At 15.5% G+C, this 24,236-nt stretch overlaps 7 protein-coding genes across 7 annotated transcripts, besides 35 other annotated features; 5 read left to right on the forward strand and 2 right to left on the reverse strand. All coding sequences in view use genetic code 6, as the record gives it.

The window, feature by feature from the left end:
* Positions 1-1,088: 1,088 nt before the first annotated feature.
* On the forward strand, positions 1,089-2,011 carry IMG5_000800 (hypothetical protein; the record flags this gene model as incomplete). Its single annotated transcript, XM_004040108.1, has 2 exons — positions 1,089-1,918; positions 1,999-2,011. 2 exons carry the CDS (start codon positions 1,089-1,091, stop codon positions 2,009-2,011), a joined length of 843 nt encoding a protein of 280 aa, XP_004040156.1.
* A 1,534-nt stretch (positions 2,012-3,545) lies between these two features.
* Positions 3,546-3,599: a microsatellite.
* A 975-nt stretch (positions 3,600-4,574) lies between these two features.
* Positions 4,575-4,628: a microsatellite.
* Positions 4,581-4,633: a microsatellite.
* Positions 4,634-5,064: 431 nt separating this feature from the next.
* Positions 5,065-5,108: a microsatellite.
* A 101-nt stretch (positions 5,109-5,209) lies between these two features.
* Positions 5,210-5,249: a microsatellite.
* A 69-nt stretch (positions 5,250-5,318) lies between these two features.
* Positions 5,319-5,360: a microsatellite.
* A 347-nt stretch (positions 5,361-5,707) lies between these two features.
* Positions 5,708-8,249, forward strand: IMG5_000810 (hypothetical protein; the record flags this gene model as incomplete). The annotated part of the gene is made up of 3 exons (XM_004040109.1): positions 5,708-6,774; positions 6,836-7,236; positions 7,284-8,249. Exons 1-3 carry the CDS (start codon positions 5,757-5,759, stop codon positions 8,247-8,249), a joined length of 2,385 nt encoding a protein of 794 aa, XP_004040157.1. The 5' UTR covers positions 5,708-5,756.
* Positions 6,448-6,522: a microsatellite.
* Positions 8,250-8,578: 329 nt separating the features above from the next.
* Positions 8,579-8,621: a microsatellite.
* A 679-nt stretch (positions 8,622-9,300) lies between these two features.
* IMG5_000820 (hypothetical protein) lies at positions 9,301-11,590 on the forward strand (the record flags this gene model as incomplete). The annotated part of the gene is made up of 5 exons (XM_004040110.1): positions 9,301-9,338; positions 9,374-10,351; positions 10,391-10,706; positions 10,770-11,054; positions 11,218-11,590. The coding sequence occupies 5 exons, from the start codon at positions 9,301-9,303 to the stop codon at positions 11,398-11,400; spliced, it is 1,800 nt and encodes a 599-aa protein (XP_004040158.1). The 3' UTR covers positions 11,401-11,590.
* Positions 11,591-13,994: 2,404 nt separating this feature from the next.
* Positions 13,995-14,037: a microsatellite.
* A 1,104-nt stretch (positions 14,038-15,141) lies between these two features.
* Positions 15,142-16,812, reverse strand: IMG5_000830 (hypothetical protein; the record flags this gene model as incomplete). The annotated part of the gene is made up of 2 exons (XM_004040111.1): positions 15,142-16,176; positions 16,255-16,812. 2 exons carry the CDS (start codon positions 16,810-16,812, stop codon positions 15,142-15,144), a joined length of 1,593 nt encoding a protein of 530 aa, XP_004040159.1.
* Positions 15,662-15,767: a microsatellite.
* Positions 15,664-15,767: a microsatellite.
* Positions 16,737-16,835: a microsatellite.
* Positions 16,740-16,826: a microsatellite.
* A 229-nt stretch (positions 16,836-17,064) lies between the features above and the next one.
* Positions 17,065-17,137: a microsatellite.
* Positions 17,068-17,135: a microsatellite.
* Positions 17,138-17,151: 14 nt separating the features above from the next.
* Positions 17,152-17,192: a microsatellite.
* Positions 17,191-17,236: a microsatellite.
* A 2-nt stretch (positions 17,237-17,238) lies between these two features.
* Positions 17,239-17,293: a microsatellite.
* Positions 17,254-17,316: a microsatellite.
* Positions 17,261-17,316: a microsatellite.
* A 16-nt stretch (positions 17,317-17,332) lies between these two features.
* Positions 17,333-17,409: a microsatellite.
* Positions 17,334-17,409: a microsatellite.
* Positions 17,410-18,123: 714 nt separating this feature from the next.
* Positions 18,124-18,176: a microsatellite.
* Positions 18,124-18,179: a microsatellite.
* Positions 18,180-18,847: 668 nt separating this feature from the next.
* Positions 18,848-18,883: a microsatellite.
* Positions 18,884-19,034: 151 nt separating this feature from the next.
* On the forward strand, positions 19,035-20,276 carry IMG5_000840 (hypothetical protein; the record flags this gene model as incomplete). Its single annotated transcript, XM_004040112.1, has 3 exons — positions 19,035-19,124; positions 19,215-20,006; positions 20,187-20,276. 3 exons carry the CDS (start codon positions 19,035-19,037, stop codon positions 20,274-20,276), a joined length of 972 nt encoding a protein of 323 aa, XP_004040160.1.
* Positions 19,165-19,211: a microsatellite.
* Positions 20,059-20,134: a microsatellite.
* Positions 20,060-20,177: a microsatellite.
* Positions 20,093-20,185: a microsatellite.
* Positions 20,277-21,055: 779 nt separating the features above from the next.
* IMG5_000850 (hypothetical protein) lies at positions 21,056-21,802 on the forward strand (the record flags this gene model as incomplete). Its single annotated transcript, XM_004040113.1, has 3 exons — positions 21,056-21,225; positions 21,275-21,460; positions 21,499-21,802. The coding sequence occupies 3 exons, from the start codon at positions 21,056-21,058 to the stop codon at positions 21,800-21,802; spliced, it is 660 nt and encodes a 219-aa protein (XP_004040161.1).
* Positions 21,803-22,051: 249 nt separating this feature from the next.
* On the reverse strand, positions 22,052-23,894 carry IMG5_000860 (hypothetical protein; the record flags this gene model as incomplete). The annotated part of the gene is made up of 6 exons (XM_004040114.1): positions 22,052-22,226; positions 22,286-22,475; positions 22,517-22,661; positions 22,718-22,914; positions 23,068-23,319; positions 23,501-23,894. The coding sequence occupies 6 exons, from the start codon at positions 23,892-23,894 to the stop codon at positions 22,052-22,054; spliced, it is 1,353 nt and encodes a 450-aa protein (XP_004040162.1).
* Positions 22,239-22,269: a microsatellite.
* Positions 23,140-23,176: a microsatellite.
* Positions 23,149-23,185: a microsatellite.
* Positions 23,550-23,599: a microsatellite.
* A 295-nt stretch (positions 23,895-24,189) lies between the features above and the next one.
* Positions 24,190-24,232: a microsatellite.
* Positions 24,190-24,236: part of a microsatellite that runs on past the window's edge.

A 24,236-nucleotide genomic window follows, 5' to 3' on the forward strand; every position in this document is an offset into this window, starting at 1 on the left:
TTTCAGTTTTAAAAGTATTATTATATAGAGTATTTAAATATGGTTATTTATTAGATCCCATTTTTTACCAATTTAAGCAACTTTTAATAAAATACTTTGATTTTTAATAAAAATTATAAGAACTAGATTAAAAGTTATTATTGTTATTTTAAAATTTATAACTACTTTTGTAAAATCTTTTCTTTAAATCAGGTTTTATTTTATTAAAATCATCATTTTAAAAATCTTTTAAAGATTAAAAATTTAAATGCTAAAGCATGTCTTAATATTTATATATATTTTAAACTTTTTACTAGCATATAATTTTATCGTGTTAAAACTAAGTAAAAAATATGTTATTTTTCAAATCGTCTTAGCTTTTACTAATTAAATATCTATTATTTGTATATTTATTTATTATTTTTCTTGTGTTAACTAAAGGTATTTTTTATAAATCTTATTTTGATTCTCCTTATTCTTTTTTTATATTTATTTAAGTAGATACTATTCCTTTTCTAAAGAAAATTTCATTTTATTTTTGTAATATTTATTTTGATATTTCATCTTATAATTTATATTTGCGTAAACTTATTTAAAAATTATTTTTATTTAAATGTTCTTTTAAATCTCTATCTTTTCTTTAATCTATTATATATAAATTATTTGATTAATCATATAAAGCTTTTAATTAGCAACTTTTATCATTTATTGCTTTTATATTTTTTATACGATTTTATTATTAAGCTATATTTATTCCAAACTAATATTTCTTTTTTTATATATCTAATATTGGATCTCTATAATTTTATATATGTTACTATTTCATTTTTTTTTTTTTTTTTTTAAAAAAAAAGAATATTTATAATTTAATTGTTAAAACAAAAATATTTACCTTGAAATATGGTTTGATTAAAAATATAAAATTTATATTTGGAATTAATAAAGAAGAATTTATTTTATAATGATTTTTTATATATATACTATTTTTATTTATTAAAAAAATAATATTTTAATATATTTATATTTTTCAATTTAGCTTATTAAAAAAAAAAAAAATATTTAAAAATATAATTTATTTTAGATATTATAAATTAATTAAAATATATTATATGAAAATAGAAGTCATTCCAATATATAATTATAAAATAGATGGTGCTACATCAACATTATTAATTTTTGATTAAGATATACATATTTTATTAGATTGTGGATTAAATCAAAAAATGGATTTTACAAATTACTAGAAAAATATACATTTATTAAAAAATATAGATTTAATACTATTGTCTCATTCTGGATCTGAATTTACAGGAGCACTTCCATTTATATTAAGTAATTAGCAAATTTAATAATAAGGAAAGAGTATATAAATATACACAACAACTCCAATAATAAAATTAGGATTAATAAATTCATTTAATTAATTTTTAAATGCCTCATATTTTTCTAACAATTAAGATATAATCTAATAAAGTGAATAAATATTTAAAAAATTCTATACAACTTTCGATAGATGTTAAGATATAAAATTTTTCTAAAAAAAAGTAGTACGTATAAAATAAAAAGACCTAATAATAAGCCCTATTGGTATAGGAAATAGTTTAGGGGCTTGTGCATGGAAAATAAACATAAAATTAATAAATGTATTATATATGATATAATATAATCATTTAAATGAATGTCATTTAGATGGTTTGGAAATTAAAAAAATCATTAAATCTAGAATTGATGTTTTAATTATTGAAGATCATCTTATTTAAAACTCTTAATAATAATATGTTATTTCTAATAAAGCAAATCTTTAAAATCTCAAAGATACACTTTTAAATTCCATTGAAAATTGTATACTAAATAATTCTATACTTGTTATTTCTTCTTATCCTAATGAAAGAGTTATTGAAATTATATTAATTTTATGGCAATTATGGAATGAATAAAAGTAATTGCTTTTTTTTTTATATTTTTTTTTATTTTATATATATATTTTAAGATAATCTTTTTAAATTAAAAATTGTAAAGATATTATTAATGAATTTGATGAAAGTTAGTATGTTAAAATTACTTTCTTTCATAATTATAAAAAGTATCTTGATCTAATTGGTAATTAAATTGAATTTATGAAAAATGAAATAGCTGATATACTTCATAATCCTGAAAGTAATCCTCTTTAAGTTGAAGAATTTATTGTTCGATAAAATATTTTTGCTGATTAAAAACCAATAAAAGGTACAAAAATTATTTTAACAACTTACAATTGTTTATTTTAGCCTTAAATGTATAATTATTTAACCAAAGAGTTTTCTTAAAATGACAAAAATAATCTGTTATTAATAGGTTTTATAATAAAAAAAAATATAAATATTATCATTTTTTTTTTAAAAAAAAGGAAAACCTCAATAAGAGGTAAAAGAAATATCATATTGGTTATAAAATAATTATAAAGGAGAAGTAAAACTATAGAAATATAATGTATAAAATTTAACACAATAAATATTCAAATAATTAACATAAGAGGAGAAATAATAAATATAAGAAGATTAATCTAATTTTGATACCAAAACTACAGCTTCTACTACAAACTATAATGATAATGAAGAACGTAAAAATGATTTTGATATCGATATTTTGAATATAAATAACAACAATAGTCAGTAAGAATAATTACTGTTTTGTTAACAAGGAGAATTTGTAAAGTTTTTCAGAAAATAAATTAAATATAAGTAAAGTGATTATGGAGAAGAATTAAGTCACGAGCAATATGATTATTTTAAAAAAATATATAAGAAAAAAGAGCTTGTGTTTATTTAATCTTATAAAACTCCAGAATAAATTGCTTCTTAATAATTTTCTAGTATTGAAGAAGTTGATTATAGTTAATATAAATTTATTAATTATTTTAATTTTAATGCTAATATTAGTGTTTATAATTTAGTTAGTGTCTCAGATTAAAAATCTATAAATAATATTATTATGTTAATTAATCCTAAACATTGTTTTTATGTATTTATATATATAAATATAATTTATATTTAAATTAAAAAAGATTAATTAAGAAAATTAAATTGATTAATAAAATTTCGAAATTCAAATTGATAATAAAAGTTTGGATATTTTTAATATTGAAAATCGAATTTAAATGAATAATAAATCTTAGGGTAAAAGATTTAAAGGGACACTAGTTATGAATTATAATGAAGTTAGTGAAAATAAAGTTAATTTATTCCTTGATTTAGAATATAATCATAAGAATACTAACCATGAATATTATGGAGAATATCCGATTGAAAAATTACTTGAATTTCTTTAAAAATAAGGGTTCACCTTTACAGTTACTTGGGGTGGTATAAATTATTAGGATAAAATAATTATCAAAAAAACCAATTAATATTTTTATTTGGAAGGTGTTAGATGCAAAGAATATTATGAAATTAGAAAATTAATTTATGATTTTTTATAAAATTCTTGAACTTTTTTTTAAATGTATTTTAGATATTTTTCTTTTATTATAAGTTTTTTTTGTTTTTACATATTTAAAATAAAATATTTTTATATTAGTGCTTGTGTTAAATAATAAAATTATTAAATTATTTGATATAAAATTCATATAAATTAATATATAAGTATTTTTTAGTTAATATAAATTTTATTATATTAAATAGTAACTAAATTAAAATTATATTAATAATGCAAAAAACATATTTTTAAATGAAACTAAATCATAATAAAAGTATATTTGTAATAATTTGAAAAAAATATGAAATTCAAAAATAACATTCAAATGTTAGAAAATACTTTATTGAAGAATTATAAGAAATGTAAATAATAAATAAAATATATATAATAATAAATTAAACACAAAATGTTTTTAATATAAGAGATAAATATTTAATTTAAATAATTTTATAAAGTGAGCATTTAAAAAATGTAGAATTTTTATATTTTAGATAGTAAAATAATAAAATAATTGACGATAATTCAAAAAAAAAATATAAGTATTTATAAGAATTTGTTATATATAAACTTAATTTAACAATAAAACCAATTTGAAAGTGTTAAAGCAGACACTTATATTTAATTTTAAATATAAAAAAAGATAAAAAATAAAATATTTATGATAAGGAATAGGAAACTCTAAAAAAATAAAAGGAATATTCCAAAATCTATTTCCCTAGACCTATATTTAAATTCACTTAAAAAATATAAAATCTTTCTAAATAAAAATTATTTAGGAATGCTTAAAACTTTATATAATATTAATTATGATATTTTTAACACTAAAGTTTATACAGAAGTTCATGATATTTCTTCGAGAAATTTTCGTGTCAATTAAGCTTAGTTCTTGAATAATAGAATAAAAGGTTTTAAATTGAAAAAAAAAATTTATTAAAATTAATTAAGTATTTTTTAAAATATTATATAAAAAACTAATTCTATTAAAAACTATAAGATTTAATTTTATATCTAATCTGAAAATCATTATATTAAAAAATAAATAGTCTTTTAAAATTTAGTTTTTAATATAAATTAAATGTCATAAAAATTTCTTATTGTTTTAGATAAAAAAAAAATCTAAGAATTTATATAATGAGTATTTTATATATAATTAAAAATAATAAATAAAATAAAAAAATTAATATATAATAATAATATAAAATTATCATTAATTAAATTAAAAATTTCCAATAAATTTTAAATTTTCTTTTTGGATAATAAGAAATATAGCAAATTTTTAATAGTTTTTAGAAATAAATCGAATTAATAATAGTAGACAAAAGCATAAAAACATACCAATGAAATTTTAGCTTTAAAAATAATTAATAAATAGAATTATTTTTTAAAAATATAAGTAAAAATAAATAAAGTAATTTGATTAATGATAGTTTATACAATAAATTAAAAAAATTATATTAGAAAATTATTATGTATATAGTTAGTAGTTTGAGTAATTAAAATATTATTAAAGGCAAAAAAATATTAAATTAATTAAAACTCTGATAAATATCCTGTTTATAATAATGAAACTATTTTTAATATTTTTGTGAATAAATCAGGATAAAAATAAAATAAAAAAGAATTGAAAATTAATAATATAATTTATAGTGTTAATATATTTATATGTGTTATATATTGAAATATTAATTATATTATTAGATTTTTTCTTATATATTTTATTATATATATTATTTATAAATATATAGGCTTAATTATTAATAAATAATATATAATAATAATTTTATTATAATATATTTTTTAATTAAATATATTATTTTTTCTTTTTTTAAAAATTTTATAATAATTTCTCATTTTTTTATTACGATAAAAAATATTCATAAACATTTTATATATATATATATATATATATATATATTTATATATATATAATTTTTGAATTTGTATTTTTATAGTAATTTTTAAAATTATTATTACTATGTACAAAATATTTATATAATTTATTAAAATTAAAATAGTTGTTTTAAATTCATATAATATTAGAAATGTATTATTATATAAATGATATAATTTAAATTGTATAAGTAATAAAAAAAAAATATATATTTTTATAATATTATTTAGTTAAAAATATATATATAATTCTTTCAACTTTAATTATAATAATTATAAACTAAATATATTTATATAAAATCAATAATTTAATGTAAATGAATTAAGCTAGTTAAAAAATAGTATATAAAGCAGATTAAGATTTATAAGAAGAAGAATAATAAAATAAATAAATAGCAGATTGGAAAACTACTAAAAATCACAGAAACAAATACATGGTAGTAAATAAATTAGAAAATAAATAATATAGTTTGAATTGTAATATTTCTGAATTTGAATAATATGGAATAGAATTAAGGCTTTTCTTTGAATTTTTAAAATATTCAATAATAGCGTTTTTTGTAATGTCAATTATTTCAATTCCTTCTTTAGTAAAAATTTTTAATTAAAGTGATAATGATCCTTATTTTGAAATTAGTATATTTTCAAAATTCTCTTTATCAAATCAGCCTTTTTTAATATTAGAAAATATACCCGAATAATCTACTGAATAAGAGAAATAGTAAATAATTTAAATAAATAAGTAATAAGCAAATATTTATGTATAGGAATCTGTAAAAAAATATAAAAAAAATATTTATTTTTTATTAAAAAAGCACATTAGATTACTTTGGGCAGCCATACCAGATATTATTAATTGCTTTTTCTTTTTTTTCTTTATTTACTTTTTAAGATTTAAAAGAAAATAAATTTATAGTAAAAGAAAGCATGCCTAACCTTCTGATTATGCTATTGAAATCACTGGTTTTCCTAAATTTATAAACTAAGAATATATTATTCATGAACATTTTTAAAAAAACCTTAATGTTGATGTATTTGAATGCTATTTAGTTAGAAAATACTTTTCTTTTTTAACTTTATATAAATAGAAATAATTAATATATGATAAGATAAAAGCCAAAAAGTAAAAATTAAAATAAAAGAATGAGAAAGAAAGCTAAAAATTAAATAAATTAATAGAAAAACAGCAAAAAATAAAAACTGAATTATAAAATAAATATTCTTTAATTACTAATAAAAAATAAATGTTTTAATCAAAAAAAGCATTTCTTATAATTGACAAACATTCTTAGAAATAAATGTTAAAAAATGAATATAAAAAGCAATGGAATTTCTATTTTTGTAATAATTATTCAGATAATTTCAAATTATTTGGATAATATCCTCTTAAGATAAATTTTAAACCAGATGAACCTTCAAATATACTCTGGGAAAATATAGAAGTTTCAAAAAGTAATTTTTATTTTTATTTTTAAACAAAAAAATTATATAAAAAAAAAAGCAAATTAATTAGGTAGAAATTTTATTAGTACATTAACTTCAATATTATTAATGTTTTGCACTTTTGGAATTATTTTAATTGCAAATATAGCTTAACCATAAAAAAAATATAATTGTAAATAAATTTTAAATATGACCAAAGAATGTTAATGTTAGAATTATAGTTACTCAAATATAATGGAAAATAATCAAATAAAAGAAATGTGCTATGATATTCTTGTATAATATTACACTGTTTAAGCTTTAAATATCATTATGGGAATTATTATTTGGGTAATTAACCTTGTAAATTAAATAATTATTATTAAATTAGTTAAATTCAATAAATATAAAACAGTAACTAAAGAAACTACTTTAACTTTAATAAAAATATTTCTTTCTTTCTTTATTAATACTTCTATTATACCTTTATTAGTTAATATTTATTTATTTTTAAAAAATATTAATTTTTTATAATAAAGTCTTAAGCCAATATTTTTGGTATTATACCTAGTATATATGTATCATATTTTATACCTCCTTTAAAATAAGTATAAGAAGATAAAAAAGATTAGTTCTCAATAGATTTTGATAGAAAATGGTATGATTTGGTTGGTTTTAAAATAATATGTACAGTTTTAATTTCCTTAATAGTATCAATTATCAAAAATATACTTTTATTGCCTATATTTAAATGTTTAAATACTCTTAAAGTCTATTTCGTAACGATAAAAAGTAGTCAAAAAGAAGCAAATGAGAAAATAATAGACCAAAATTTTTATATAATATTATATTATGCACAATCTTTAAATATAATATTTACATGTTTGTTTTACTCTTCAGGTATGCCTATTTTATTATTAATAGGTGGTTTAAATCTTTTAGTATAATATTGGTTTTGTAAATACACAATTTTGAGAATTTGTAAATATCCTCCTATTTATGATAAAAGTTTAAGTAGAAGTGTATTTAATATAGTTCCTTTTGCTCTTTTTTTCCATTTATGTATTGGAATTTACATGTATAGTTAGCCCTAAATATTTCCTTAAAATATAGAAGACTTGAATCTAAATAAAGAATATTAATTGGAAGATCAAGAAAATAATATTAAAAATAGAGCATTTAAGTTGATTTATTTATTTATTATTCTTTTTATTATACTTGGCTTAGATTTATTGAATAGAATTTTTTTTAGCCCATGGATTTTTTCTAAGTTGTTTTTTAGAGCAAAAAATAATGTTTTTAATTATAAACCCTATTAGGATTTTTATTAAAAAATATCTGGACATATGCTATAAACTTATAATATTAAATCTAATTTAAAATATAAAAGTATTGTTTAAACGATTGAAAATCATATTAATGGAGATAATTTTGAAGAAAATTATGATGAACAAAAATAAGACAATATTAATTTTGAAAATATAAATATAAATTTATAAAATTGAGTTAATTTGTAAATTTATATATAAAAAATTAAAAATTGTCAAAAAAGATTTTATAAAAGTTATTTCAAATATATGATTATGAATAGGATATCAAAATATTTCAATTTTTTTTTTTTTCTATATATGTATTAATATATATTTATATTTTACAAACATATTAAATAAAAATGTCTATATATATATAATTAATTTAAATTTATTTATATTATATATATATATAATAAATAATCTTTGTATATTAAAATTATTATCTTCAAATTTTTTAATATTTTGATATATCTATTTTTAAAATAAAAACTAATAGATTTTATATTAAATAGTTTCATTAATATAAATTTAAATTTATATTTATAAATTTAAATATTATATTTAATTAGTATATATAAGAATAATTTAATATATTTAATAATAATAAAAATTTTTATTTTACAAACATATTTAATTATTATAATTTTTAATATGATTAAAATATATATATAATTTTTTTTTATATAATTATATATCATATTTAATTATATATAATAAAATGTTAATAATTATTTAAAGATATTATTTATCAATTAGGGAATTTAATTATAATCTATATTTTAATTATTTCCAAAAATTTTTTTGTTTGTTTGTTTTCTGTATAAGAAATATTTTTAAAATTTATAATAAAAATCAAATCAAATCAAAGCAAAGCAAAACATAAATAATCATAAATATATATATAACAAGACAATAATGGATAGTAATTATTAAATATCTGCATTATAAGAAGCAAGATTAAAAAAAAAAAATTAATAAGTGGTGAAATACTAAAGCTTTGAATTATAAAATATATTAGGTTTATCAATCAAAAATAAGTATAGTTTTAAATTTAATCCATTAACAAGTGAGCTTTTTTATATAGTATCTAGTACAATAGTTGTTTACAATATAAATAAAAATTAATAAATAAAATATATTTTTACACCTAATAGACGAAATATTTCATGTTTATGTTTTTCCTCTTGTGGAAAATATTTAGCAGTAGGTGAAGCTTTTTATAAAGCTCCTGAAATAATAATATATGATTTAACAGTAAAAAAAAAAAAAAAATATAAATAAGTTAAATAATATAAAAAAAGATTGGTTCTGATAAGCCAATATTTTAATTATTAGGACATAAATAAGGGATAAAATTTTTACAATTTTCTCCAAATACAAATAAATATTTAGTATCAATAGGTGAAAGTGAAGACAATGGTTTTTTTGTGTGGGATTGGTAGAAAAAGTAAAGAATAACTTTAAATAAATTATCAAAAATACCTTATTCGTTATGTTTTTCACATGATGGTGCCCAAATAGTAACTTGTGGAGAAAAATACTTAAAGTTTTGGCCTTTTTAGGAAAACGGAGAAATAATAAAATCAAAAGTATAAGAAAAAGAAGATGCATATATTTTAGAAGGAAAAAGTGCATCTTTAGGTTAAAAATTTAGCGATAAAACATTCATAGATTGCGTATTTGATAAAAATAATAAATAATTATATGTTGTTACTACTGTTGGATAATTATGTATTTTCGATGAAAATAGAATTTTGGAAAAATGGATGGATTTAAAAGTCAGTTCAATTTTTTCTATTACTTTATTACTTGACTAACCTAATATAGTTAAAAAAAAAAAATATAAATTAACATTAATATTTTTTATAAATAATAAAAAAGGATTATATAATATGTTCATGTTCTGATGGTTTAATTCGTATTTTTTAAACGATAACACTTGATCATATAACTACTTTACCAAAACCTCCTGGTTTATTAAATTATAATGTGGAAAAAGGAGCTAATAAAATAAAGAATATTTCCGATCCAAAATAATATGCGGATTGTATTGCTATTTAATGCTCGAAATTAAATTATTTTATGTGTTCTATTTATAGTGATTTAACTGTTTTTATTTGGGAACTTAAATAAATGGATAAAGTTAATGTCAAAAGATCTTTTTTGAACCATTCCTAAAGTATTAATTAAGTTTCCATTCTTAATTAAATTTCTAGCTAAGAAGTAACCTTTTATTAAACTATTTCACAAGATAGTACTGTTAGAGTTTGGCATTTGATTAGTGATGAAACTTAGTCTTCGATTTTTGATATTTAATAAACTTTTGGAATTAGAAAAAATGCTTATTCTAAACATTTATCTAAAATTTTATATTTTACGGATGATTATACTACTTACAAAATTAATAAAATATCCCAAATATAAAATTCACAAAAAAACATTGTTTGTTCTAAAAGTACTGATTAAGAAATTATTTTGTGTAATGAAAAAGGACAAGCCTAATTTGTTAAATTTGAAAACTTTTAAACTTACAAAATTCTTTAGTTACATAATTCTAAAATTTTTTGTATTGATATTATATAATTCTAAAATTATAACTTCTTATGTACAGCTAGTGAAGATTATATTATTATTTATGATTTTATTAAAGTTTTTTATTTATAAATAAAATATTATCTATTTATTTTTATTTTATTTTTTTGTTAAAAAAAGGAAGAAGTAATTGAGTAAATTGATGAAGAAAACGTAATAAATGTAAAATTCTTTTTAATCAATGAAAATATATATTTAATCTATTTGACTTCCTAAAATATATTTTTCAGAAAATTCTAAAATATATAATTTATAATAATTAACTAAATTAGCGGAGAGAACTTTAAATGCATTGACTCTAATTCTCATTTCTAATAATTTTATGTGGCTTTAGAAAATAAAATAAATTATTATGATGTAGATAAAGCAGAATTAATAAAATCTTTTGATTTTAAGGATGAAGATGTTCCCAATGTATAATTATTAACAGATGAATCATGTAAATATTACTTATAGAAAAAAAAAATATATTAAAAATAAAATAAAAAATAGAATCATACATTGCTATACTTGGTTAAGATAATATTATAAGAATAAGAGATTGTAGTAATATGAATTAAGTAGCAAGAATATAATGTGGAGATTAAATAACTTCAATGGCCTTTAATATAAATAATACTCATTTAATAACAGTTTCGAATTTAGGAATAATTTATATTTGGAAATTAACGTAAGATTTAAGAAATAACATATAAAGGAAAATAAAATAATTAGGTGTAATACGTAAGCGTCTAAAAGATTTTGTAAATGAAATAAATTAATAAGAATCTACAAATAAGTAAGGAAATGCAACAACTTCTATTTTAGGTTCTTTATGGATAGAAGAAGAATTAAAAGCTTATTTGGTAAAACAACCAGAAACAGAAGAAGAAAGTGCTATAAGGAATGTAAATTTGACAGACTTAGTAAAAAACACTAACCTACCTAAATGGGCCTAGACGAAAAGCTAGAATGAAACAAATAATAAAGAAATGAAATTTAATAATTTTATAAAAGACGAAGAAGAAAATGATGTTGATAGTATAAATTAAAGAGTCGAATTAAATAAAAACTAAACTCCTTCTTATATTTTGGACTCTATTAATGATAGACTTACGATTGAAGTTTAACAAAATAAAAATAAAAATCAAAAAAATCTTAATATTGATATTATTGCTGAAGAAAAAAGTAAATAAATTGAAGATTCTTGTTAGTAGGACTCTTTTAAGTTATAAAATTTAGGCAAACTTAAAAATTATAATTTGGAAGGAATATTTGATAAAAATAGCATTTAAAAATAACTAAATACAGTAATGAATAATATTGAATGCTTTAATTAAAAATATGATTTGGATCTTTTTACTAGTTAAAATATTACTAATAAGGAATTATTTGAAAACATTGAAGATAATTAACTTATTTTTGATGAGCTTGAAGACGAATAATTCAAATAAGAAGAAGTTTAATAAAATAAGACTGTTACTTAAATCTCAGATATAAATTTAATTTAAAATGATTAAGATGAAAATATTGATATAAATTAAGAGAAATAAAATAATTATCATAGTTTAAAATTATAAAATTAAAATGAATTAAGTAAAAAAATAGGTATAAATATTATATAGTATGTATTTATTAAAAAAAATACTTTTTTATATTTAAGACATTATTTAAAGTGAAGCTAAAGACTAAAAATCTTCAACAATTAGAGATCAAAAACAAAGTAAAAAAAATGATTAAAATTTAATTAATTGTGGTATTAAAAATAAAGATAAATAATTAGATAATTAAATAAAGAACAATAATAATAAAAGTAAAAGTAATGATTTTAATAATAGTAATGATTAGATTGATAATAACAAAAATTAATTAAATATTAATAATAATATTAATTAAGATCTTGTAAATAGATTTACATTTTAGAATCCCAATAACAATGATAAATAAAATTAATTACCATAAATACTAATATAAGAAAGCATATAGTAAAATGAGAATATTTTTTAAAAAAGTAAATAATAAATAAACTAAAAAAATTAAAGTTTAGCTTCAAAAGGAAGTACTAATTAAGATAATAAAAGCATTTAAAATGATTAATGTTTCGATGATTTATCCCAAGTAATAAATAGTTAAAACTACTAAAAACTTTAAAACAATATAAATGAATCTTTCAATATAATATTTTAATAATTCGATAAAATCGAAAACATATTACAAGATGATTTAGAATTCGAATAAAATGTCATTAAAAGAAAAATATATGAAAAAATTATTTTAAAATATAATAAATGTAAGGCATATTTAAATAATATAAATTTCAAAATTAATTAATCAACAATTCATAATATATCCAATTTAGATATTACAGAAAATGATCAAAGTAAAAAATTTATATATACTTTTTTTTTCATCTCTATATAATAAATATTTTTTTATTTAGATAAAGAATTGATAGAAAATTATTCTAAAATGCTTTTAGATGCTATTTTAAAAAAATAAAATAATTGAGAAAAAATTAAAAAAATAAATATATATATATATATTTTTTTAATATAGTTTATATAAATAATTAATTTTTTATTAAAAAAAATTTCGTATTTTGATTATATATTTATTGTTTTAATTTAACAAACAATAAAGATTTATTATATATTAGAAGGAGTGTTTATTTTACTTTTTCATTAAAAAAAATAATAATTTAAATTATTAAACCATCGCCAAAAAATACAATTTTTATAAAAATATATTTATATAGCCTTAAATTATAGAGAAAAAGTTAAACAGAATAATTTAGAGTTTCTCTTTAAAATAATAAAAAAAAAGAAAGTATTTTATATTAAATATTTATATAATCATAAACACAGCTACGAATAAAATAATTATAATAAAAAATAATTATTTTAATATAAGAAAATTAAAAAAATAAAATTTATTTTATATCTAACAATTAGAATAACTATTAATAAAATTATCTTAAAAATTAGAATAGAAATAATTAATTAAAATCATAAAGAAACAAACTAAAAATACCTTTTTAAGAGTAATTATTATACTAATAAATGAAGAATAAATAAATGAATTAATAACTTTAAATTTACTAAATTCAAGAAGATTTTATAAAAAAAATATAAAATTATAATTAAAAAAAAAAAATTATATTTATTTAAGATCATAAAAAGCAGAAATATTTAATTTGAGTAAATATAATTTCATTATATAATAAAAGAAATAATGAAAATCTAACTTCCAAGTTTTTTTAGATGAATTATAATAAAAATAAACAGAAAATTAATAGTAATAAAATAATTTTACGAATAATGAAGAATATAATAATTAAATTATTTAGAATTTTATTGTTTAGAAACAAAAGAAAAAAAACTTATAATTTAAAGAAAAAAATGTTAAAATTCCTAAAAAAATAAATATCCTAAATAATTTAATATATTTAAATCTAATAAAGTACTTTAAAATTAGATAAATAATATTAAGACTGAAAAATTAGTACAAATCAAAAATATAAAATAAAATCGAAATTGAGATAAGCCAAATAAAAAATAAAATAATAGGTTTTAAATATATAAAATATTTTTGTTTTATGTTTTTTAATTAAATAGTATTTTATTTTATTTTATTTTTTTAAAAAAAACTAAAATGAAAGAATAAATTTTTTTATTTTATTTTTTTCAAAAAGCATAAAATAATTTTTTTAATAAAGATTTTTTTATTATCTTTTATTTATATAAACAAAGATATAATTATATTTTTATTATTTACATATATTATTATTTTTATTTAAACTTAAAAAATATCAAATTAATTTCTTAAGATTTTTCATTGTATTATTAATATGATCTTAGTTTTTATTTAAATTTTAAAATATTGATTTTTTAATTGAACTATGATTATTATTTTGTGAAAACTATTCATTAATTTAAAGAGTTTCCTTTGGGGAATTTACTTAAATAATATTAAATTAACCTTTCTTATTTGCTTGACAAGGCAAAAGATTAGAAATATAAGAACTTTATATTTTTGTTTGTGTCTTTTGCATTTCATTTACAATTTTTTTAGGTGTATTAATGCATTTTTAATTAATATTTATAACTAAAAATAAAACAAATAAAATATGTAAAAATATATTTTTTTTTACCGATTCCTTTATTATGCTTAATACCTTGATATTATTAAATACAAGGAGCTTCACTTTAATTTTATATATTTTAATTATTTTTTATAAAAAAAGTATCTTTTAAACATTCACGGCATTATAATCTTTTATCAATATCGAATTCAACCATTTTTTTAATCAAGTTTTTAGCTTCTTTGCTTAAAATTTCTTATTTATCTATAATTTCTTATAAATAATTTTATTAATTATTTATTTAATAATCTTATTCATTGATTAGTTTTTTTCCACATAACCTTACATAAAATAATAAATATACTTTTTTCAAGAAAATTTTTAAAATAATAATAATTCAAATTTATATAATGTATATTTACATTTAATAAATCAATAAACCACAACAGAAAATATCAAACTTTTAGGTTAAATTTTCCTTTCTTTTTATTTCAGGAGCTTAAATTCTAGGAGAGTCAGGTGAAATAGAATCATAATCAAAATTTTAAATTGAATTATTATAAATAGATAAGGTAAAATTAAATATTATAATATTAAATTCATTATTTTATTTTTAGAAATGTATATTTTTTAAAGATATTCCATTTTAAATGATATTAATATCATGCAAATATTTTAATGCTCTTAATAATTAATATGCTATTTTTGATACAAAGCTTTCAGAAAAATAAATTTATTATTTAAGTAAATCTTTTAAGTTCTCTTTTTCGAAATACTTATATACTAAATATATTGACTAATTTTATTCGTAAACTTCTTTTAATTTACATATGTTTGGAAAGTTTATTTTTTTTAACATATTTATTTTATTTTTTATAGATTTCTTTAATTAAAAAAAAAAAAAAAAAATTAATAAATATTATAAAATAATTTATAAAAAAAATTAAAATTAAAATATACATATATATAAATATATATATAAATTAATATAAATATAAATATATATTGATATATATAAATATATATATATTTATATATATATATCTATATATATATATTTTTTTTTTCTTACTTTTATTTATAATTCTTTTTATGAGTTTTTTATTTATAACTTATCATAAACCTATAAGATAACTTTTTCCTAATCACTTTTTCTTTAGGTAATTTGTAGTTAAAAATAATGATTTTATTTTAAGTTTGCTTCTTATTATATTATAGAACTTTCATAATAATCTAAATAGTTTATTAAAATACAAGTTTTTCTAAGATTTTGAACCCATTTAGAATATTCATTTTAATTTTATGCAAATAAAAAAATCTTCTTTTTTAAAACAAAAATAATAAAAAATATTTCTCTTGAGAACTTAAATTTTCATAATCTTCTTGCTCTAGTTTACGCAAATCTAATATAATATCTTATAATAAAAAGATACTTTTTGATTATATAAATTGCATTTAATTTTCATCCTAATAAATAATATATATATATAAGATCAAATTCAATAATATATATAAAATTTATTAAAATATTGATAATAAATCTACATTATAAAATTCTAACCTATCATCAAATAATATAGCATAAACTTCTTTAAGACATTATCCTTAAAATCTTGTATAGAGATTGCCTTTATAAATTATCCTATATGATGGATTTTTCTATAGATATAAGTTAGAAACTAATACATTTTTTTAATAATCATCAAAAAAAGAATCTTCTACAGCATCAATTAAATGTTTAGTTTTATGAATATATTATACCAAAGGTTGTTCCATTTTTGAAATAAACTATAAATTAAATTTAAAATTTAAATTTTGATTTTATAAGCATTAATTATTAATATAATATTTAATAAATAAAGAAAAAAAAATTAATATTATAATATATAAATAATTATAAAATTTTCTATAAAAAAAATAAGTAATTAAGGTATGATTAAAATAATAAATAACAATATATATAAAAAAATAAAATTAAATTAATTTTTATATTTAAAAAATAAATTAATCTATAGACAATAATTAAAATATATTTATAAAAATATATATATATATTATTATTTATATATAAATATATATATATATATTTATTTTTATATACATATAATTATATATATATATCTATAAACAATAATATTTGTATAATTACATATATATACGAATTTATATTATTGTAATATTATACGCATATAATTAATATTTAATTTTATATATTTATACATATATTTTTTATTCTAAAATAATAATAATAATCATTGTATTATTATAATTTTTACAATTTTCATTTGTATATTTTTATTTTATTGAATTTGTTTTTGATAAATATATAAACTCAAATTATTTAAAAATTTCATCATTATAATTTTTTTCTATTTATTATTAATTTTTATTTTTTATCATAATAATTTTTATATTATTTATATAATTTAAAATATAGTTATATAATTTTAATTTTTTTTTTACTAATTTCTAATTTCTTTTTATATATCTTATTAATAAAAATATATATATTCATTAATAAACATATTTTTTTAATATAATTAAAAATAAAATATAATTTTATATACATTATATATAAAATATATATAAATTAAATATTAAATTATACCTTAATATATTTGACATATATATATATATTTTTTTTCATTATATTATATATTTATTTTCTTTTTTTCTTATATTATTATTACTATTATTTTTAATGTTTCTTTTCATTTATATTTGTTATAAGCTGTTTATAAACAAAAACCACTTAAAATAGAAAAAGGAAATATAAAAATAGACTTGAAAATAGGTATATTCAATAATCCTATAGGAATACTAATATATAATGATTTAGAAAAAGAATTTTTAATTTATTATTTAAAATCTTCAAACAATTTTTACTTTTCTTTTTCGAAATTAATTTATTAATTTTATACTTCTTCTTGAAATTATTATTGCTTTTGGAGATTTTTTCTATATGCAATAACTTTTAATTCTAAATATATATCCTCGTTACTTTAAAATTTTTTTTGCTACATCAAAAATATTATAAAGATAAATTATTTTTTATTTGATTAATATTTTATGTATATAATTAATATTTTTATACTATGTTGATTATTTTAAAATAATAATTATTTTTAACGAAAAAATAAATATTGAATAAATTTTTTTTAAAAATATATTTTTTTATATTTTTGTTTAATTATTAATATAAAAATAATTTAAATAAAATAAAAATGAGTGGAAATCTTAATGTTGCACATTACACCAACTTTTAATCGAAAAAACCTTAAAATGTAAGAGTTAACTAATAACCAGGTAAATAAACTAATATAAAATTTTAAATGTATAACAAAAATCAAAATAAAGGAGGAAACAGTACTATAAGTTTATTATGGAATAATAAATAAGAATAACAAGAAAAACAATATAATAAAAATTAATATAATATTAATAATTATTAATAAAATTTTAATAAATATGAGAAAGAATATTGCGAAGATAACTATTACTAGATGCCAAATAATTATGCTGATAAATACAATAAATTTGATTACAATGAATATAGAAATGGTTAATAAGATAACTATTGTAACTAAGTAGTAAGAGAAAATAATAATTAAAAATATCAAAATTAATAATATCCATTTAATAATAATAAATAATACTTTAACCAAAAATAATAAGAATAAAATAATGTAATATTCAATAAATTATAATATAATTAATAAAAAAAATATTGTTTTTAAATTACAAATTATTTTTATTTTATTATTATATTACTTTTTTAAAAATGGTAGTACTAATTTAACCAACCCAATTAATAAAATATAGCAAGATAACCAAACAACTTAAAAGATGTTAAGTTTGGTTATAGAGTTAATCAACCTCCAGGTAAAATAAACAATTTAAAAATATTTTTTTTAATATTTGAAAAAAAAAAAAAAAAAAAAGGAGGTAAAAGTAGTATTTAATTTGGTTGATTTTATTTTAAAACTTAAATAATTTATTTTTAAATTATAAAGAAATATAAAATATTTTTAATTTTATGTTTTAATTATTAACTATATATAAATATATAATACAAAAATTAAAATTCATTTTTTATTTATTTTTTTAAAACTTAATAATATTTTTTATAAATAATATGTTAATTATAATAAATTTTTTAATTAATAATTAATTTATAGTATTTATTTGGATTTTTTTTTTTTTTTAAATTAAATACAAGTGATTTTTTGAAAATGGGTAATAGGATGTCTTTAGAAACAGAAAATGATATGATAAAATTTGTAATTAAACTAGATTAAAATTTTTCAAAAGAATTATAAGAAAAAATGTAAATATTACCCTCATATTAGTTAAAAAAGCATATAAATAAAGATATTTTCTTTTTCTATGAATGTGAATATAAATAATTTATATAAGTATTAAATATAAAAAAAATGTCAAAACTTAAATAATTAAAAATAAATAAATAAAAAACAAATAAAAAATATAAATAAATATATAAAAAGTCTGATTAAAAATAATTGGTTTAATTAAAAGATCAAATTTACTAAGAGAGTCCTAATAAAGATGAAGAAACTTAAATATATATTTCAAATTATAGGAAGGGAACTAAAACAGACTAAAAAATTATTAATTAATTAATAAATATATTTGAAGGAAATTAAATTATTTTTAAGCCAAAAAGCGTATCAGCAAGTTTAATTAAAGGTTTGAATTGCTTTTTAAATAATCATGAAGTTTTATATAACTTCGACTAAATGATTCCTTTAACTTAATTTGATGATTTTAATTCAAAAGTATGCTTTAATAAAAAATATATTAAAACTCAAGATAAAAGTATGCCGTATATTTTAGTCAAAATTAGAAGTGGAATAAGCTTTTTTTTAGTAAATGGTATTGGAAATTTCAAAAGAATATCAGGATCTATTATGGGGGAAAGTTTTGTAGAATCGTTAATTTTCTAATTAACTAAATATAGAAATATAAATCAAGCTTTTAGTGATGCATTTTTGAAAGGAAATAATAAAAATGTTGATATGACTGTTAAAGATATTTATGGCGAAGGATGTTCCTTTTTAGGATTACCAGGAGATTTAATTGCAAGTAGCTTCGGAAAATGTAGCAAATATGGACCAGTAGAAAAATATTAGTCTCATGATATTGCAAAAAGTTTGCTTATTTCATTTGCTGTTAATACAGGATAATTGATTAATTTATACTGTTCTTTAGAATAATAATATAATGTCATTGTTTCTATGTGGAAAATTAAATCTGATGAATATAACTTTACACTTTAGGTATGCTTAAAGAGGGGGAGGGGGGTGGGGAAAAAAAATTTATTATTTTATAATAATAGTTTTTAAAATTTTAATATTTCTAATAATTTTATAATATTTTTAATTTTATAATTTTTTTTAAATTTTATTTTTAAATATTTTATACTATATTTTTAATTTTTTTAATTATTTATTTTTAAGAGTGTTATAAACTATTATTCAAAAGGAAAATGTAATATTCATTTTGTTGAAGATTCCGATTATTTATCCTGTGTTGGAGATTTTGTTTGAATAAAAATAAAATATTTATTTAATTTTATAAACATTTAATAAATTTAATTTGATGTTTTAATTTACAAAAAATATATATAAATTTTCAATTAATATTATGAAAAATTTGCTTTTTGATTATATATATGTATATTATTGAATATCATAAATATTAAATTAACAAATATATTTTTAAAAATAATTTAAAGTTATTTTAATTAATTATTATAATTTGCTTTTATAAAAAAAATGAATTTTTTATATTTTACACCTGAAAAAAAAGAAAAAGATCAAGTATAAACAATAGCATTGATAATATAAATAGTATGAAACTAGAAAATGGATAATTAAGTTAATAAATAAATAGAAATTATTATGAAAATTTAAAAATTAAGAAATTGAGAAATATTAATAATAATACTAATAAAAATATCCTTTTTTCTAGAAAAAATAACTTAATTTTATAAACACCATAACTTAAAAATGATATTTATTTGAAATTAATTTCTTGTAATACTAATAATATTTTAGCTATTTGTTATGAAGAGAAAGTATATTTCTATAATACTCAAAATCATAAGTATTTTCACATTTTTTCAAAAATAAAAAAAATTATAATTATTTTTAAAATAATTCTACTATATGTTTTTTATAAGTTTTATTGGTTAAAAAAAATAAAATATATATTTTTATAAATTCAAAAAAAATAGTATATAATATATCTTTATTAAATAGATTAGATTCTTAAAATATATGTAACGATATTAATCCTAACCATTACCTAAGTTGTGTAAAGTTCCATGAATAAAATCACAATTAAATTTGCATTTCTGATAGTTTGGGAAATGTAATATTTTTGGATATTTAAAAGCCTTATTCTATAAGAAACATTTAAAAATAAGAAGGAAGAATAAATGATTTATCTTGGCAAAATGAAAATGTATTAACTACTTCTGGAAAAGATAAAACAGTAAAATAAATAAATAAATATTTTACTTTTTTATAGTTTAATAATTAAGATTTATAACTTAGATATAAGAATTAAAAATTGTATTTGCTAAAAATTTGAAAATGGTCATATTTAAGAAACATATAATTTAAGTTGGAACGAAGAAAAAAACTAATTACTTTCAACTGGAAACGATAATAATATTATTTTATGGAATCAATATAATCCTTAAAAATATATATACAAACTATAAGATGTAATATTCATTAAATTTTATTATTTATAAAAAAAAAGAATAATTCAACAGTTAAGGCAATTACTTGGAGTAACTTTAAAAAGAACCATTTTGTTTCAGGTTGTGGAAATTTAGATGGAAAACTAAAATTATGGGATAGCTTTTCTGGAGAAAAATTATTTTCTTTTGATATAAATAACTAAGTTTATAATATTTATAATTCTTTAAAAAACTTTGTCGGGTATTTTGCTACTTGTTAAAGTAATAATAAAATAGTAATTTGGAAGGAAAATGCTAATAATTAACTTCTAAAAATACAAGAATTAAAAGCACACGAATAAATAGTTAATTAAAGTTGTATGAATTAATTAACAGAAGAAATAATTACTTCTTGTAACGATGGATATCTTAAATTTTGGTCTATTTTTTCATAAATTTAAGAAAATTGATATTTTTTTTTAAACAAAAATTACAAATATTAATTTTATAATTATTAATATAATGCACAATTTTTCGTTTACTTATATATATTAAAAAATAAAATAATTAGTACTTAATTAAACTTTTAAATATTGTTATCATATAATATATAAATAATATATATTTTTTTTTTCAATCAGTTTTGTAAATGATATCTTCTTTAAAAATATTCATTTGTTTATTCTTATTAAAAGAATAAATTACTAAAAATATAATTTAAGATATCGAACTTATAAGAAATATTAAATCGAAGACTTTATAATGAATATAAATATTAAGATTTTGAGTTATTTTTTGTAAATTCATTCTTTTTTTTAACAAATAAAAAAAATTAAATAAAATAAAATTAATTTAATTTAAATATACGAAAATTCTTCTGCGAGATTACTTTACATTAAAATTAAAGTTGAAATAAAATAAATGCTTTATAATTCAGCTAAAAAATAAACTATTAAATCTGTTCCTATACTATTTTATTTTAAATAACTCATTAACATATTTAAAATGCTTATTATGTTTAAACAAAATGTCCTTATATTTGTTACCATTAAAAAGCCTTATTTTTTCTATTTATTTTTTATTAAATATTATAATTACCTAAAAATCCAAAAGATAAATAATATATAGCCATATCATAATGCTCATCTACTATATGAATTCCAATAAAAGGTAATATCACTTTAAGAATTCTATTAATTGGGTCAATAGACTTTTTTCTTCCTACAATATAATTGTATGTGCTCTAATTTAAAAAAAATTAATCTATAAACTTTTTTTTTATATTAATAAATTTATTACAATAAATATTTTATATATACAATATATTCCCATAATTATACTCAAAAATCTAAAAAATTTTCCTTTTAAAGATTTAGAATATTAGAATTTTTATATTTCAGTTTACAATTCAACATAATCTTTAGTGAAAAATAATAAGACAATAATATAAAATATAATTACTATTAAAACTTCGTTTTTACTTTCAGTATAGGTTTCTGTTTCTTTGATATTTAACTCTATTTTTTATTAATAATTCAAATTTTCATTTTAGTTTGGATTCCAAAAATTTATCCTTGATTGAAAAAGATGATAAAAATAAATATAGAAAAGTATTATATATATATATTTTTTTTTAAAAAAAAACTTACATTTTAAATAAAAAATTATTGCTTGTTTTTTTTGTTATTCTGGAAGTTAAGTTAACATTTTTTTATTAAGAATTAATAAATTATATTTATTTTAATATATTTTATTTATAATATATTTCAAATTTTCCTCATTTTAAATTTTTGATTATTGTATATCTTATATATTTTAATAAAGTATATTAAATTAATTATAAGGACAATTTACACATCCTATACCTGATACAATAGCAATAAAATAAATACCAATTTAAGCTATATTTTAAAAAATAAAACAGTATAAAAAAAATAATCATAAAAATATACTAATTATTTCAATTTAATAATCTAACTATAAAAATTAATAATAATGCAAATTACGATTATGTTCTTCACCATCTTATGTTTGACCATTTAAAATGATAATATTAATAATAAAATAAATATATAAAAAGACTAGAAATAAGCCAAAAACTATATAAAATAAAAAATCTTATTAATATCTATAAATATAATATTAATTGAATTATTAAATAAAATTATTTATTTAATTATTTATTTCTTATTTTATTTTTACATATTTTAATATAAACTATCTTTGATATTTTTTTTACTATTTTAAATATTATTATAGCAGGTATTATTGTTATGCTTGATTAGCATAATATTAATAATGTGAACATCCAATAAATATATCTTGTTTCATTTTCGCCAATTTTAAAGACTTCAAAAATAAATATAATAAAGCCATTTGATGATAATGCAAACATTAAACTAAATAAAGAGGAAGCTTTTTTATTTCTTATGTCATAATCGTCTATTATAATTCTTTTTAATATATAATCTCCCATTAAAGCTGCTGAAATTGTAAAAATTACATATAATAATAAGCTTTATATATCCATTTTTATCTTTTAATCTAAAAAAGCTTTAATTATAATATAATATATTATAAATATTATAATTTTATCTTTTATATATATTTTTTTTTCTTTACATAAAAATATTTTAACTTATTTTTTATAAAGATTTATTTAAATTTCTATGAAAGATTAAAATTTTAAAATATTTAAAATTAAGAGAATATTTTAAATACAATTCATATAATATTTATAAAATAATTTCAAATTATTATTTGTAATATATATTTTATATTTATAAAATTTAATTTTTAAAATTTCTATTTTTATAAA

Source organism: Ichthyophthirius multifiliis (genome assembly GCF_000220395.1).
Source record: "Ichthyophthirius multifiliis unplaced genomic scaffold scaff_1120509249393, whole genome shotgun sequence".
In the NCBI taxonomy this organism is placed as follows: domain Eukaryota; phylum Ciliophora; class Oligohymenophorea; order Hymenostomatida; genus Ichthyophthirius; species Ichthyophthirius multifiliis.